The 16,514-nt window shown below is 37.2% G+C and overlaps 1 protein-coding gene across 1 annotated transcript; it reads left to right on the forward strand.

The window, feature by feature from the left end:
- Positions 1-331: 331 nt before the first annotated feature.
- LOC134790230 (cytochrome P450 6j1-like) lies at positions 332-16,306 on the forward strand. The gene is made up of 9 exons (XM_063761063.1): positions 332-539; positions 2,168-2,297; positions 2,844-3,050; positions 3,533-3,723; positions 4,409-4,545; positions 7,447-7,541; positions 12,815-12,941; positions 13,711-13,965; positions 16,115-16,306. Exons 1-9 carry the CDS (start codon positions 355-357, stop codon positions 16,285-16,287), a joined length of 1,500 nt encoding a protein of 499 aa, XP_063617133.1. The 5' UTR covers positions 332-354; the 3' UTR covers positions 16,288-16,306.
- The last annotated feature ends 208 nt before the right edge of the window (positions 16,307-16,514 follow it).

Here is a 16,514-nt window from a genome sequence, read left to right on the forward strand (position 1 = left end):
GTGACTAAAAACGTCGTGTGTGCCACGGGCGGTACAGGAAATACGAACTCATATTAATTATTTCAATTCACACTCGTTTGTAAATTCTTGTTTACCGGCCTTGTACTATTTATTTGGTAGTACGTAAATTACGCTACATACCCTATAAAAGTTGAACGATTGGGAAACAGGCACAATGAAATAACAAGCAGTTCAGGGCTAAATAATAAGATAACAAAACGTTGCATACAAAAACAAAACAAAGCTAAAACGATAAAGCATTACTAATAAAACTTCATATATTATATCGTAGAAGCAGATAGCAAGGACTCAGTATACACTGCGACATCAAACTACGCAGACCCCTCTCAAAACATGTGGTTATATATAGCACTAGCGTTGTTTGCCCTTGTATATTATGTGTTTACAAGTCTCAAATATGATCATTGGGAGAAAAAAGGAGTGCCCACAGCGTCCGGAAATGAAAGGTTTTTTGGACACTTTAAGCCTATTATACTGGTGAAAAAACATTTGATCGAAGTTTATGAAGCTATGTACAAGTAAGTTTCAATTTAGCATTTACTTCATTCCAATCGTTGAGTTATTATTAGTTATTACTATATAGAGAAGTCATACCAAACAATGAAATTGTCGCAATCGCAACCTGTACCACGCGACCAAAACGTCGTAAGCGCCGTAACGTCACGGCGCTTACGCGTTTAGGTCGCGAGATACACGCTGTGCTTCTATGGTTTGTTGTCAAACAACATCAACTCATGGCGCAAAATACTGATTCTCTGTGCCCGTTCTATACGTTAGTAATAATCTAATAATACAATACCTAGTTCAATTATCCCATGTGACGTTTTCAGGGATAGGTACAATTTTCGGTTGTCAATGCTCTATTCCAGTAAAAACTACCGAAAAAGTTATTCTGAAATCAATGAAATTTTAAACTTAAACAAAAAATAAATATTTATTTATGGTGTTCAGTAATCCAAGCTTGCAATAATAAAGTTTATTTATTTATATATAGAGTATATATATAGGGCATTATCTATGAAAAGGGACCTTATTGTCGATGGCGCTTACGACGCACAGCGTCGCGCGGCATTGAATTTATATCGGAGCATCGTTAATAATGGCGTAAGCGCCATCGACAATAAGGTCCCTTTTCATAGATAACGTCTCATATGAAATTAGAAAGTTTATTGTTTATATTCTGGTTGTATATTACACCTTCCTGCATTACCTGCTCATGTAAAGAATACCTATTAAGTACTGTGTTTATTTATCATTTGTAAACAAACATGGAGGTTAATTCGAACGTATATTTTTTTTAATGAAAATGATGACATCATCTTGCGTGTAATTCGCTCGTAATTGTTTGTAGGTACATGTATTAAACCGTGAGCGATACGCACGGTTGATTAACATCATTTTGACATCAAATTGTAAGATTTGTAAGTTCGAATTGTCACGAGATAAAAGCCGAACGTGGGGCTGTGTACAAATTGCAAGTCTTTTAGATAATGACAGGATACCACGCTCAATTGATATTTGTGGGAGCAATTTTGTAGACCAAATTTAATCTGGAGACCGATTCTAATATGAATATTTGTTATGTTTTTGATCATGCTATGATACGAATTTGATGCGGCTCATAGTGCATGTCACGCGTGCACCAATAAGTGTGAGCGAACTACCGATCCGATATGGGATGTAGGATCCTACATATCCTACAGGGCGCGCCCCGCCCGGGCGCCGTCTTTAGCGGTAACGCACACTACAACAAGCATTATACCTACACATACGCACGCAAACAAATAAGTATTATCGGTCCGACAGCTGATGGGGGGCTCCGATATGACTGAATTTATCGGAAGCGCCTTTCGGATATCGAATGTCGGAAGGCGCCTAAGACAAAAACAGCTGCAGGAGAGTGCCATTGGCATTAAGTCCGCCTTTTTTTGCGTTATTTATCGTTTTCTAGCAAAAATGATTTATTAAATGCATAAATAAATACAGAAAAACACATATCTCACATTTTACTTCCTTCCGACATCCGATTTCGGATCGGACAATGTGAAAACGCTCTAATTCGAGGGCCACGGAACCCGCGCTCCGAGTGTCGACGCGACGCTGCATATTTTTGTATCCAAGGCATAATGCTTGTATTTTTTGCCAGAGAATTTCCTGACGCACCATTGATCGGGTACTATATGATGTGCGTCCCCGCATTGATCGTAAAGGACATGGATATCATCAAAACGATTCTCATATCGGAATTCTCTAGTTTCAACTTCAATGGATTTACGGTAAGCCTCTGATAGCTTTTGGTAAGAAAAAAAAATTGCAATTACATTCTTACACATATTGACCAAGTCCCCCAGTAAGCTCAAGAAGGCTTGTGTTGAAAAATTTAAAAATAAAGCGTGACTTTTGGATTTAAATTTGTAGGGGAATAGATATTTAAGAATTTAGAATAGTACTTATTAGAGTCTGTGCGGAAAGAGGAGAGCCGCGGAAAGTAGGGGGCCCAATACTAGAGATGCAACGGATAGTTGTTTGGTCGGATACCGGATGTTCGGCCTGACCATCGGCCGAATATTCAGTATCCGGCTGCCGGCCGAATATTCAGTATCCGGCCGCCGGCCGAATATTCGGCCGGCGGAACTATACCTACATTTCGGTTTTAGGTGTAGAAAATCTTGATCCGAGCGAGAGCGAAGCGAGTTTTGGAATGATTCGCTTGATCGGGTATCAATATTAGCAATAACTTTGCCCCCTTGTAAAACAAAATAATTATTATGATTCTTTCCTTTGTTTTTATTCTATTACCATAGTTTTTTTTTAAATTATAGATAGACAAAAACGTAGATCCAGTGGCTTCTGTGCACCCGTTCGTTCTCAAAGGCGAGGAATGGAAGTCTGCTCGGGCTCAAGTAACCCCGTCTTTGAGTTTAGCCAAGCTGAAGGGCTATTTGCCAAGTATACTGAAAGTGGGAGACGAAATGGTTAAATATGTGAAGAAAAACTGCGTTGGAACAGCCGAATTCGAAGCTGGCAAAGTAAGATTATTAATTATTAGAGATTTCTTTATTATGTTGTGGTTTTTTGCTTTCGTCAGATTTCAATAAAATTTGGTTGATAGATAGGTTGAATATAAGTGCAATTTTACTGTGTCCTACGAAAATTTCCCCTGAGTACCTAACGAGTTATTCCGCCCAGAATGAGGAGCTAAACTTACCAAATTTTATATTTGTAGGGTTGACACAACTTGAAGTCCCTTTGCGTGCACGACCACAGATAAGAAAATGACTTGAATTTTGACAAACCAAATAGCCGATAAGGGTAGTGCCTTACATTAGAAAGGGACATCATGATTCGTCCCTGAATCGCTGCCAAACTTCGGTTTTGCAGGAAGTGTCCTTTCTGTACGGTAGTAATTAACTTCTTAATTCTTACAATGGGAAGTAACTACTTCCCATTGTAAGAATGAAACGTTAAATATTGCAAAAATGTTCTCAGTTGTTTTTTTCTTTTATTACAGTTATCCATGTTGTACGCCACAGATGTCATAGGAAATGCCTTTTATGGTATTGAAAATAATTCGTTTGAGAATAAGGACTCACTGTTGTCTATGTTAACAAATGAGATACATTTTGAGACCACAGTTTTCGAGAACATTAAACAGTTTTTTCAACGTATGCCGATTATAAATAAGTTTTCCCAACAAGGTAAGTTGCTTTATTATTGCACAAGTTATTATTTGAACCTTTACTTACCATATTTCTACGTAGGTACTTATTCGTCAAAACAATTAAAGCTTCTCATTTCAGCTCAGAATAAATTTAAATGTGGAATAATTACTGTCTTGGGTGAGGCTTGAACTCACGGCATCTGGATCGATACTCCAGCGCTCTGCCATCTGAGCCACCAAGACCTTATCCATAGCCAGCCAATCTTTCCAAGATATGGGCCTAGAGGAGTTCAAGTCTCACCCAAGACAGTATTTTTTCCACTTTTAAATTTATTCTAAGCTTAATAAATAGCTTCGTTCGGAGACGTTTCTGCTTGTTAAAAATTAAATAAAGCTTTTCATGTGTATAAGAAATATTTTCATCTTTGTCGTGCCTACGGGTAGTATTCCACCTGGCTCCAATGTACATTGCGTCTCACTCTCTCATTAAGCAAATTGTGAGACGCAAATACACATTGGACCAAGATATTGGACATATGGAATACCTACCATCCTACAGAATGATTTTGTACCAACCACAGTTAACAGACTGATGACATGACATGACTGTGTCAACGTCACGCAGCAGAGATCTATGAAACTTCCCATACAATAAATATTTAGCGAACGCTTTAACGGTGACAGACGGTTTGGTGCAACCGATCCTAAATATTGTTTTATCTGCAGATTTGCTTCACAAAAACTCACGGACGTGATGGTGGCGATCATGCGCAAGGTAATAAAGGAAAGATCGGCGACTGGTGAAAAGCGAAATGATCTCATTCAACTTCTTCTGGCACAGAAGGAAAACGATACCAAAGGAGGTAAGTACCTATTACAAGTTTACAATAGGGTATTTTACTACTAGTCAAATTAGTTTCTTTTTTTGAACTGTCATAACGATGGAATGTATATGAAGCAATACCAAATGTCGTCACGATCAAGTTACCTACTCTTTATAGTTCTATACGATTTATAAAATAGAAATTGTATCTAAAAATAACTGCTGTCTCCGTTTTAGGGCTTGCAAATATTCGAAACTTTCAGGTATTCGAATATTCGACTTTTTCTGACGACATATTCGAATATTCGAATAATTATTCGAATATTATAAAAAATAAGAAAAAGAACGAGAAATCGGTTTATTATCGTTTTATTCAAAAGCTTTTTTCACATATTGCTAAAACTAATGATATTTTGCAGAAATTAACTAGATTTTATCATCCTACTATGAGATGCCCACATTTATAAAAACAAGTAAAACGCCAAAATAAGACGTATTCAATATTTCTAGATAAAACTTTTATTATAAATGCGTCGTTGCGTGAAATAATATAACTTTAACCATCCAAATACCTAGGTATGTAAGATATTTTTTTTAGTAGGTAATTATTTTTTGATTTAAATTAACTTGTAGTCACTCAGAGGCCTGTAAAAAGGCATGTAAGTACCTAATTCCATTGTATTTTGAATCTTTATTGACTTTGTTTGTTTTGGCAAGTTTTTATTCCTAAAGGTCGACTTAATTATATATTATTGGAATATTTAAGGGAAAAAGTTAGTTGACTACTGGGTGGACTATTCGTTAGCTAAAGGTGCATAGTTAGATTACCTAGTTGGGCAGGTTTGGTATGATCAAATTTGAGAATTGCGATAAGTGCGGGCAAGGTTTAGTCTTCAAAAAATCGCTTAACGCACGCTTGCACTGAATAAACAGAATGACCCTTTAACTTAAAACTTACGCACCGTAAAAATAACATACTTTTTGATTTCGTTTTCTTTCAAATTGAGTTAAGCTTCACTGTATTCACGAAGTCTATCGAGAGGAATACAGTAAAAATATTATTTCCTTCGTATTTTTGGTACCTACCGTTCCTCATTCACTGTAAATACCCGGAAAATACACAGAAACTGTAACTACAGCGGATGAAATAGATTTTTTATACTAATAAAAAATATTCGAATATTCGAAACCTGAGCGGCCGAATATTCGAATATCAAAACAGGTCGAATATTCGACAAATTCGAATATTCGAATATTCGAATTGCAAGCCCTACTCCGTTTCTCTATTAATGTTCTGGTGCTTACACCCCTATTACAAATGCTGATTGTAATTATTACAACCAGCATTATCTAATAACTTTTCCAAATGAGATGTTTCTATTATGTAGAATAATTGTATGAGATGTACTTTTGAATGCGAACTGTGGAGATGAACACGCCTCTATTGTCAAGGCGTTAGAGTGCGTGTTCGGATATTTTTGAGCACCTTGGCCGCTCCGATATATCTGATAGCGACTGTGTACAGAATATTTGTAGTGCAGGACGTATTATTGGAATACAAATGTAGAATTAACATTACGTAAAGAGACCGTGCCAAGGTGTATTAGTGCAAATAATATGCTAATATAAATGATCCGTAATGCTGTGAGCGTTTTACAGAAGGTATACTTAAACGAGTAAATAAATTGTGTAACTACCTAGGTAGGTACCCATAGACCGTGGGCCAGGAGCATAATAATATCGTCAGTCATCGCTTCCCGACTGATACTATGTCAGATGATTGTTTAGGTGCTATTATGAATTAAAAAAATAGTCTGCCGGTTGTATCGCGGTGGAAAGAACGTTCACTGGTCACATGAACATGTGACAAATACGCGCCTTACCATTTATGACCACAAAGTATGCGTAATCAGTTTATTGAAACGCTTGATGAAATGTTACATGCAAAGTTTCATGATTTTGTTATTACTATCATAAAAAGGTAAAGCGCTTATTTTTACATGTTCATGCAACAAGCTGACGTTCTTTCCACCGCGATACAACCGGCTGACGATATTTTTTATTCACAATAGCCTCTACACTATCATCTGACAAAGTATCAAGCGCTCCCGCTGACTAAATTTATTAATTTTTTTACGTGTTTCGGTGGCTGCCATACCTCAACCCACCAACGGAGTGGCAGCTGACGTCCACGAGGCTTCATCATACATAGCCATTAACCACTATACGAGTTTGCGCCCGGGAGGCGATTGGCCATGGAATTCTGTTCCTGGCTCGCGGTCTACTACTTTTATGAAGTTTTTTGTACCTATGGTATAGGAGGCAAACGAGCAAACGAATCGCCTGATGGTAAGCGGCCGTCGCCTATGCATATACAACACTATGTACCATGTACATACGTACATGAAGTATGCATATTTCATGTAGAACTGCAATTAATGAGTATGCTGAACGATATAATTATATGAAGATAAAGAATCCTATTAGGGATTGGGCCGGCCCTATCCCAATATCCGGTGTGATAACAGGCGGGAGCATGCAAAAAGCCGTGACGAGTGGAGAATTTAGGACGCACAAGAATTAAGGACACTATATATAGGCTATGCACTGGTAAGAGGAGCAGAGGGAAGCCAAAAGAACGCTGGATAGATGAAATTCAAAAGAAAGCTGGTAGAGACTGGATCTTGAAAGCGCAAGACAGGAAACAATGGAAACTGATGGAGGAGGCCTTTACCCTAACTGGGGCCATGTGACACTCACTCACAAAAACTATAACTATTTAATTCTTATTATAACTGTTTAATTGTTTAAATTGTATTTATTTCCTGTGTTTAATTATGTAGTTACATGGCAATAAAGGCTTTTTTATTTTATTTTATTATATAGGCTATAAAAAAGGAATACTTATATGTTAATCATAAATATTTTTTTTCATTTTCAGTGTACACAGATGAGTACATGAGCGGACAAATGTTCGTAATGATTGTGGATTTGTATGAGACTGCTAGCAATACTTTGGCGGTTACGTTATATCTAGTAAGATCTATTTTTAAATAACACTTTTGTCTATTTTTACTTATGTTCTCCGTACTTATGTCTTAAACTGGGTATTATTAGTAAGCCCGTGTTATTTTTAGTACATAAAATAAATAAATATTTGATGACAATAATGATACACAGATCGACCTTGTCCCAAACTAAGCAAAGCTTATCCTATGGATACTAGGCGACGAAATACACACTTATGTAGAAAAAATAGAAACGAAAAACCCGAAATTTACGATAAACTTCAGAAATTAACCACAACGCCATCTATTGAAACTTTTTGGGAAGCATAATCATATTATCGGGGTTTGCAAGAAAGAGACAAACTGAACTAAACAAACATTACCGAGCGAGCGAGAACCATATAGTTATCCCAAGACCTATTGAACTAAGCGACACATCATCCTTTACGCCCCGCCCACTCATTAGCACAATACTGCCGTAAAAATAGGCCTACGACTATCTACTAAATAACCGATATTATAATACAAAATGGACTGTAAAGCGTGCGATTTGAAACTTGAGAGAAACGAATTAATAAAATGTGTGACATGCACTCTCAACTACCATTATACGTGTTTGAATATAACATCAGCAACTTTTAGGGAAATGAGACCAGACCAAAAGAAAGTACTGAATTGCCCATACTGCTCGAACATAACAACACGTCGAAAGACGGACGAGACACCTGTACGCAGACCACATAACTACACAGAACTAGACACCACAAACACCACAATAATGTCAGTCGACGAAGATTCACCTCGACAACATTCCCGATTTAGCATAGACCAGACACAACCAAGTATACCGGACACTATGATTGACCAGATAGGTGTGCTTATGGAGTCAAAACTGATAAAAAATAATAAAAGCATTATAGACGACCTAAAAAAACTGATACAGTCGGAAATAGATTCAGCCCTAAACAAATTTAAACAAGACGTACTAGGAAAAAACCGAGATTTGTCACAACAACAACAAGCCCTAGCCCAGCAAATACAAAACACCAACAATAAAATACAAATATTAGAAACAGAAAATGAAAAGATAAAGTTACAACTAGAAAATCTGCAGATGACATACCCCACCAATCAAGAGCACTCAAAAACATCCACCAATCCATCCATCCATCCATGTGATAGCCATAAGAAATTTGTATTGTACGGACTGGACGAGCACTACAAGGAGACTGAGCAGGACTTGTTTCCACGAATAAACTACATGTTCAGAGATATTCTTAACATAGAGATCGATGGATATATAGAATCTATCAAGCGAGTAGGGAGAAAAGGACAACGAAGACCTCTTATCATTGAACTTATTAGCCAAAGAATGAAAAACTACGTTTTGAACAATGCACACTATTTCAAGGGCACCGGTTACTCTGTGGTCGATGTACTTAGTAGCGAAGCCTTGGAAGACAGAAAGAAACTACGACAAATTCTAATCGACGCACGTAGGCATGGAAAATACGCCATAATACGAGACAATAAACTATATATAAACGGTGCAGAGTATAAACCAGCGACAGACTCATATGACCAACGCCTAGGTACTCAAAACCCAACAAAGATATCAATAATTGAACCACTTACCAATAAATCCACCGACGAGAGACACCCAGATGTATCGAGTAACACAGGAGGAACTGCCGAGGAAAACTGTTTAAACACCATTAAAGCGCCGTCCAACACTCAAATCACTCAACACAACACAACCGATAAAAATATTTTTTTTCGTCACTAAAAAAGAAACGTTCCTAGTTATGTTCCAAAACATGCAAAGTATGTACAATAAACTATCTATACTAGAATCATTTGTTGACCAGGGAAACTACGAGTACCATGCCATCTGTATTTCCGAAACCTGGCTCACAGAAAAAAACCTAGAATTAGTGCAAATCAACGGATACGTCATGGCTTCATCTTATTGTCGCACGAACTACACTGGCGGCGGCGTATGCATACTTCTACGGGAAGAACTGGAGTACATCGAACGAAAGGATATAATGGATATGACGGTTGAATACGTTATCGAAATTTGCGCGGTCGAATTAAAAGGCTTAAATATAATTTTAGTAGTAGTATATTGGAATAGCAGACAGACTGACGTGTTTTATAAACAAATGAGACAACTATTAGAACTATTGACTAACAAATATAAAAATAAAAAAATAATCATCGGGGGCGATTTCAATGTAAACATATTACAGAACGACAAACATGCCACTTTTTTTCTAAATTTTATGCTAGAATATAACTTCATGCAAAAAGTCACACTACCAACAAGAGTTACGAAAAACAGCTCGACTTGTCTAGATCTGATATTCATAAATTTTACCGACAAGTTTCTAACAACAGATGTACAGGATCATGGTTTTTCTGACCACAGGTGCACTAGTATATGTATACCTAACATGAGTAAAATTAACACCAATCCCGTTTATATAGTAAAAAAAAGGATATTTAATGACACGAATATAAACAAATTCAAACTACAGTTACAAAAAATAGAATGGACAACTCTCCTCAAAGAAAACAAAAACATACAATTAAACTACAAAATATTTGACACCACTCTAAGAAACATTCTCGATACTTGCATACCCGTTACAGAAATTCGAATTAAATCAAAAATGAGAAAAAAATGGCTTACAAAAGGCATTAAAACTTCGTGCAAAAATAAAAGGCTATTACAAATACTAGTTAGATACTCAAAAGACCCTATTCTAATTAAACATTACAAAATGTACAGTAAAGTTTTAAAACGTATTATAAGGCAGTCAAAAAAACATGCATACATAAGGGAAATAAATAAAGCAGAAAATGTAACAAAATGTATGTGGAATGTTATAAAAGAACGCACTAATAAAAACAATAAACCGACCAAACAAAATATCGAGCTCACGATCCACAATAATCTTACGACGACGGACTCTTATCAAGTAGCAAATCACTTCAATGCATTTTTTGCATCGGTCGGCGCCCCCGCCGGGGGAGCGCCCCCGCGCGGATTACCTGTTCTTGACCCGGTGACCAACTCATTATTCCTACGAGCAGCTGAACCGAGAGAGGTAAACAAAATAATAAAATCTTTAAAAAATAAATATAGTTACGGCAACGACGATTTACCGCCTGCGCTAATTAGGAAATGTGCTGACGAGCTAACAATACCATACTACATTCTTATTAACCAATCTTTTTTGGAAGGAACCTATCCAGATATTTTAAAAACGTCAATTATCAAACCGATATTTAAAAAGGGTAAAAAAACGGAGGCAAATAACTACCGCCCTATATCACTCTTACCAACATCAGCGAAAATATTTTACATGGCAATGTGTGATCGATTATACTCATTTTGCGAGAAATACAACATTTTTCACGAATCCCAAAATGGTTTCAGAAAAAATAGATCCACCACCTTAGCTACCTACAAATACATGCAAGAAATATCAAACATATTAAATGAAAAAAAATACGCAATAGGTATTCTTCTCGATATGTCCAAAGCATACGATAGGGTGCAACATCACATACTCTTGGACAAATTATATGGAATAGGTGTCAGAGGCGAGGCACACAAATGGTTTTCATCATATCTGCAAAACCGCATACAATACGTCGAAATCCAACATATTGACAAAAGATCAGGAAATATTAATAAAATTAAATCCAATTCACTGCCAATGATAAGCTCAATACCACAAGGTGGCGCCCTCTCGTGTCTATTATTCTTAATATACATTAATGACCTGCCTAAAATACTTAATGAAACGTGTGTAATGTTTGCAGATGATATCTCTATTATAACATCTTGTAATGACAATGAAAACCTATGCGCTGACCTAAATAACATACTCACAAAACTCACACAGTGGTTAAAAGAGCACAATTTAGAAATAAACTTCACAAAAACTAAGATGATGCAATTTAGACCCAGACAAAAAGATCCCTTGCAAATAACATTTTCATTTATGGGAACCCAAATCGAGTGTGTCGATACTTTCACGCTCCTCGGACTAGACATCGACTCGCACCTGAATTGGAAGGCACATGTGATAAAAATTAAAAACAAACTGTCAACATTCATATACGCCTTAAGAGAACTAAAGAAATGCACCGACCTAAGAACAGCTCTCAATGCCTATTACGCATATGCCTACTCGTGGTTAAAATACGGTATTATTCATTGGGGTGATGCTACAAACATTGAAGATTTGTTCATACTTCAAAAAAAATGCGTTCGTATTCTTGCCAACATCAAAAGCCCAGAGAGTTGTAAGCCGCTCTTTGTAAAACACAATCTACTAACCTTAACATCAATCTATATCCTAGAAATATGCAAATTTGTTCGGAAATACCCTCAATTTTTCACAAAAGTCGATGAACAACCACGACGATACCCCGCGAGATACAAAAATAATTTGGCAATTACAACAAATACTAATTTAAAACTGTACCAAGCAAGTCCAAACATGATGGCTATTAAGATATATAACAAGCTCCCAGATAAATTAAAAAACGAAACATCTGATAATAAATTTATACATAAACTTAAACAATTTCTATTAAATAACAACTACTATAGCCTTCAACAATTTATTGATGATACCGAAGAAAAATGACAAAATATCGTCGGTCTGCCTCTATTCACATTATTAGCACATTATTACAACCTACACAATAAGAAATGACATCAATAATTTAAAATAATTGCTATTAATAATAAATTGACACATTATTACAAATAACCATTAATCAATATATTGTTGACGTTATATACTTACTTAGACTTAGTTTTAAGCTTTGACGTCATTTATTTTTTAATTTAATTTATTACTAATAAGTAAATGTTATTAATGTTATTATGTTGCCTTATAGACTAGCCTAGAATAGAATAGAATAATAATACTATTGTGTGCCCTAACAGGGTGTCATGATCTGACTATATATAATGTAACACCCAATGTACATGACAATACAATATGAAATAAATGAAATAAATGAAATGAAATAAATACATACATCCTTAGATACATAGACAGCATCCGTAATTCAGGAACAAATGTTCCTGATAAATACAAAAATAAATGCCCTTGCTGGGACTTGAACGTGGAACCTACGGCTTCCTAGGCACGGGTCACTAGTGTCACTACCAACTAGGCTAGGAGGCCATTGACTTTCATAATTTTCCTCGATTTATCTCAAAATTTAATATCTACTAAAAGTACAAATTATGTACAATCATTTTTATTTCAGCTCTCAAAACACCCAGAAATTCAGGAGAGACTCCGATCTGAGGTCAAAGCAATCAAATCAAAAAACAATGGCGAATTCACAATTGAAGATATCGAAGGTGCCAAATACCTCGATATGGTGTATAATGGTAAGGATAAAAAACTTGATAAGTGCGAGTCGGACTCTCCCATCGATGGTTCCGTACTTTTTAGGGTTTTGTAGTCACCTAGAAACCCTTATAGTTTCGCCATGTCTGTCTGTCTGTGTGTCCGAGGCTTTGCTCCGTGATCGTTAGTGCTAGAAAGCTGCAATTTGGCATGGATACATAAATCATGCATTGCGACAGAACTGTAAAATAAAAACTATAAAGAGTAAAACAAAAAAATTTTAGGGTACCTAGTACATACAAAGTTTTTTTTTAATTTTTTTTGTGACAATTTTACCCTGACATATTGCAATTTAATTTTGACTTATTTATATTTGGTCAGTGAATAACTATGCAAATGTGAATATTAAATAGCATTGACATACTAATACTATCATGAATTTATTTTGAAAATAGTAGTAAAGGGCTGTCCATAAATTACGTCATCGATTTTTGACGATTTTTGACCCCCCCCTATAATCATCCAAAAATCATGCTTCAAATGACCCCATTTCCTCCTACTTCATGCTACCGTCATCCGATGTCCAGATCCCCCCCCCCCCTAATTTGAAATGACGTAATTTATGAATAGCCCTTAAGACTCTAAACATACTTACACCATGTAAACTATTAAATCTAAGTAGATCCTTCTAAGTAGAGATTAGTAATTAAGTAATTAACCTCTCTCCAAGGAACGACCCGGAGTGGAGATCTAGGTTTTCCTTGTCTTTTGCCATTATTTCAATCCTAAATCCAAATTTTCGTTTTGCAGAATCATTTCGGATGTTCAGCTTCTTCCTATCTAGAGAATGTACCAGCGACTGCTACGTGCCCATGCCAGGATCTGAACCCTTCAAGATCACCAAGGGTACACCCATAGTTATACCAGCAGGAGCCATCCATAAAGATCCCAAATATTACCCGGACCCGGACAAGTTTGACCCGGAAAGGTTTACAGAAGAGGAGGTGGCTAATAGACCGAGGTTTGCTTTTATGCCTTTTGGAGATGGACCGAAGAAGTGCATAGGTAAGTCAAATATGAAAAATTTTACTTTTTATTCAGTGGCCTTAATTTTATATATTAAGCGGGCTAAGTGTGGCTAGTCCTCACATCGAGGCCTGTTTACATATTGATTTGCTACTTGTTGCTTGCGTTTAGTGGCAAATGTATGAACCCGCAATAAACACTAATCATTGTGTAAACAGCTTCAATGCGAAGGCCAGCCACACTTAGGTACCTTGCAGACACACTTATAGTATGGATCTTCTCAAATGATTTTTACGCCTAAGCAGGCGTGTCTCACTCCGCGATTTCATCGCTTTGCTACAGGTAGCTAAAAGTCCGTCCATATCAATTTTGGTGGCTAGCCATAAGCCGCGCGTGGCGCTGTCGCCTATCGTAACAGACGCGTTTTGTTAGAGAGTCTTCTGTACAAGTATTATTTATTCTGTGGCCTAAGACCCTAATCTTTTACACAAAAGCCATTGTTTCTTTTATGATGAGCCCAAGCTTCCAACTTTGGCGCGTGACAAAGCAACAATGCCGTTTAAAAAGCAACTGTGTCGCGATAGTACTAAAGTTCAGATGTAACAGCTCATTCGAGATAATATGCGTAAAAATCATTTGAGAAAAATCATACTATATCCGTAACCGTATCGACCTTACACAGGGGCGTATTTACCCTAGGGCCAAGGGGGCCATGGCCCGGGGCGGCAGGCGAAGCCGCCCCCTTGCGGCTTTTTCTGGGCGCCTTTTATAATCAAACTTAGCTATATTTTTTATTATATTTTAATTGACATTTAAATTAATAAACAAACGAACGCTTCAAACCCCACCAATTGCTAAAAATATCTACCAACAAGTACCTAAATTAAGCAACATTTTCGTTCAAGAAGTACATATTAGTACGGCGCAGTGCCGGATTTACCACTAGGCTGAGTAGGCTGAAGCCTAGGGCGGCAGATTTTAGGGGGCGGCAAATTTGGGTCAAAAAAATATTTTATTTGCTGTTCAGATAGGGTCGGCCAGAATTTTGTCGCTCCCCTATTTATTTGTAAAATTTAAATAACAAGCCTTGTCGATTTTGCCGCCCTCTGTCATGTCAAGACCCTTTATATTGAGACAGACAGATGGCCGGACGGACACCAAAGTGATCTTATATGGGTTCCGTTTTTTTCCTTTTGAAGTACGGAACCCTAAAAATTTACCTACTATTTTCTCAAAAAAATTTCGCGCTCGCTACGCTCGCGTTTTCACTTACGTACCTAACATTATTTGTGACCCATCTGACTATATACATACGGGCGGTTCTTGTGTCTTCGTGGTATTGAACCTCACTAAATTGTTCCGATCCCATGCCGAAACTCAGTACAGATAGAGTGCTCTCGATATCAGATACAAATACAATACTTTTCATGACTTTCCAGCACCACAGAATGAGGGATAATGGTACGGCCTGTGTAATACGCATCCCTACTACTGTCGTCTGCATAGCAATGATTATCATTGATATGCAGCAATGACAGCACAGAACCTAGTGCAACGCCAGCGGTAATGTCCACACTATCGGAGCAGCTTCCGTCTACTATACGGCTCATGTGCATCTACCGGAAAAAAAGCTAGCGATCCATTTGTATAACATAGTCCCTCGAGCAGACTCGATGCCAGACCCGACCGAACTCCTTAGCTATATCCAGCCTGACTGCCAATGTCTCACCTTGATTCTCAATGGCCAAAACCCAGCAGTACCCACCGGTCACCGATCAGATCAGGCAAATATAACGAGGTCGCATCGTCATTGAGTGACAAAAACGGCCCATATAAATCAGTATCTAGAATAGTGGCATTAGTGACGTCACCTTTCTGCACTCAAAAGAATAAAAAATTATCTACGTTCCACTATCAGCGAAGAGCGCCTGAATAGCTTAGCTCTTCTTAATATAGAAGCTGATGATTTTGTCAACCAATTTGTACATGGGAAAACAATGTAAATGCCTATGTGAGTAAATGGTAAATGTTTAGTTTTTTTTTTATTTCACACCCCAAAGGTACTTGTTGCAGGTTTTTTTTTTCTTAAATAAAATACTTTATCGTCACTGATGAAGGAGGGCGGCAAATCAAAATGGCCCGGGGCGCCAAATTTGTAAATACGCCTCTGACCTTACTTTTGTTTCAGGTGCTCGCCTTGTCACATTGCACATAAAAGCGGCGATTATCAAGATCCTCGACAACTTCAAGTTGACACCTTCTCCAAAAACCAAATACCCCTTCGAGATCGATCAGCACTACATCCTTACTTTCCGGCCTAAAGGTGGCACTTGGGTGAATTTCGAACCGATTACTCAATAATACATATCCTTCTACGTAATAGGTAATAGTCACTTACGATATAAGTGCAAAAATAGGAAATTCAAGTCTCGTGCGAATTACCTATGTATCGTATCGCGTGTATCGTACAACGTTTTACAGTACATTGTGACGTTATCTATGAAAAGGGACCTTATTGTCGATGGCGTTTACGCCATTATTAACGATGCTCCGATGTAGATACAATGCCGCGCGACGCTGTGCGGCGT

The sequence above is a fragment of the Cydia splendana genome, chromosome 4, assembly GCF_910591565.1.
Source record: "Cydia splendana chromosome 4, ilCydSple1.2, whole genome shotgun sequence".
Taxonomy (NCBI): domain Eukaryota; kingdom Metazoa; phylum Arthropoda; class Insecta; order Lepidoptera; family Tortricidae; genus Cydia; species Cydia splendana.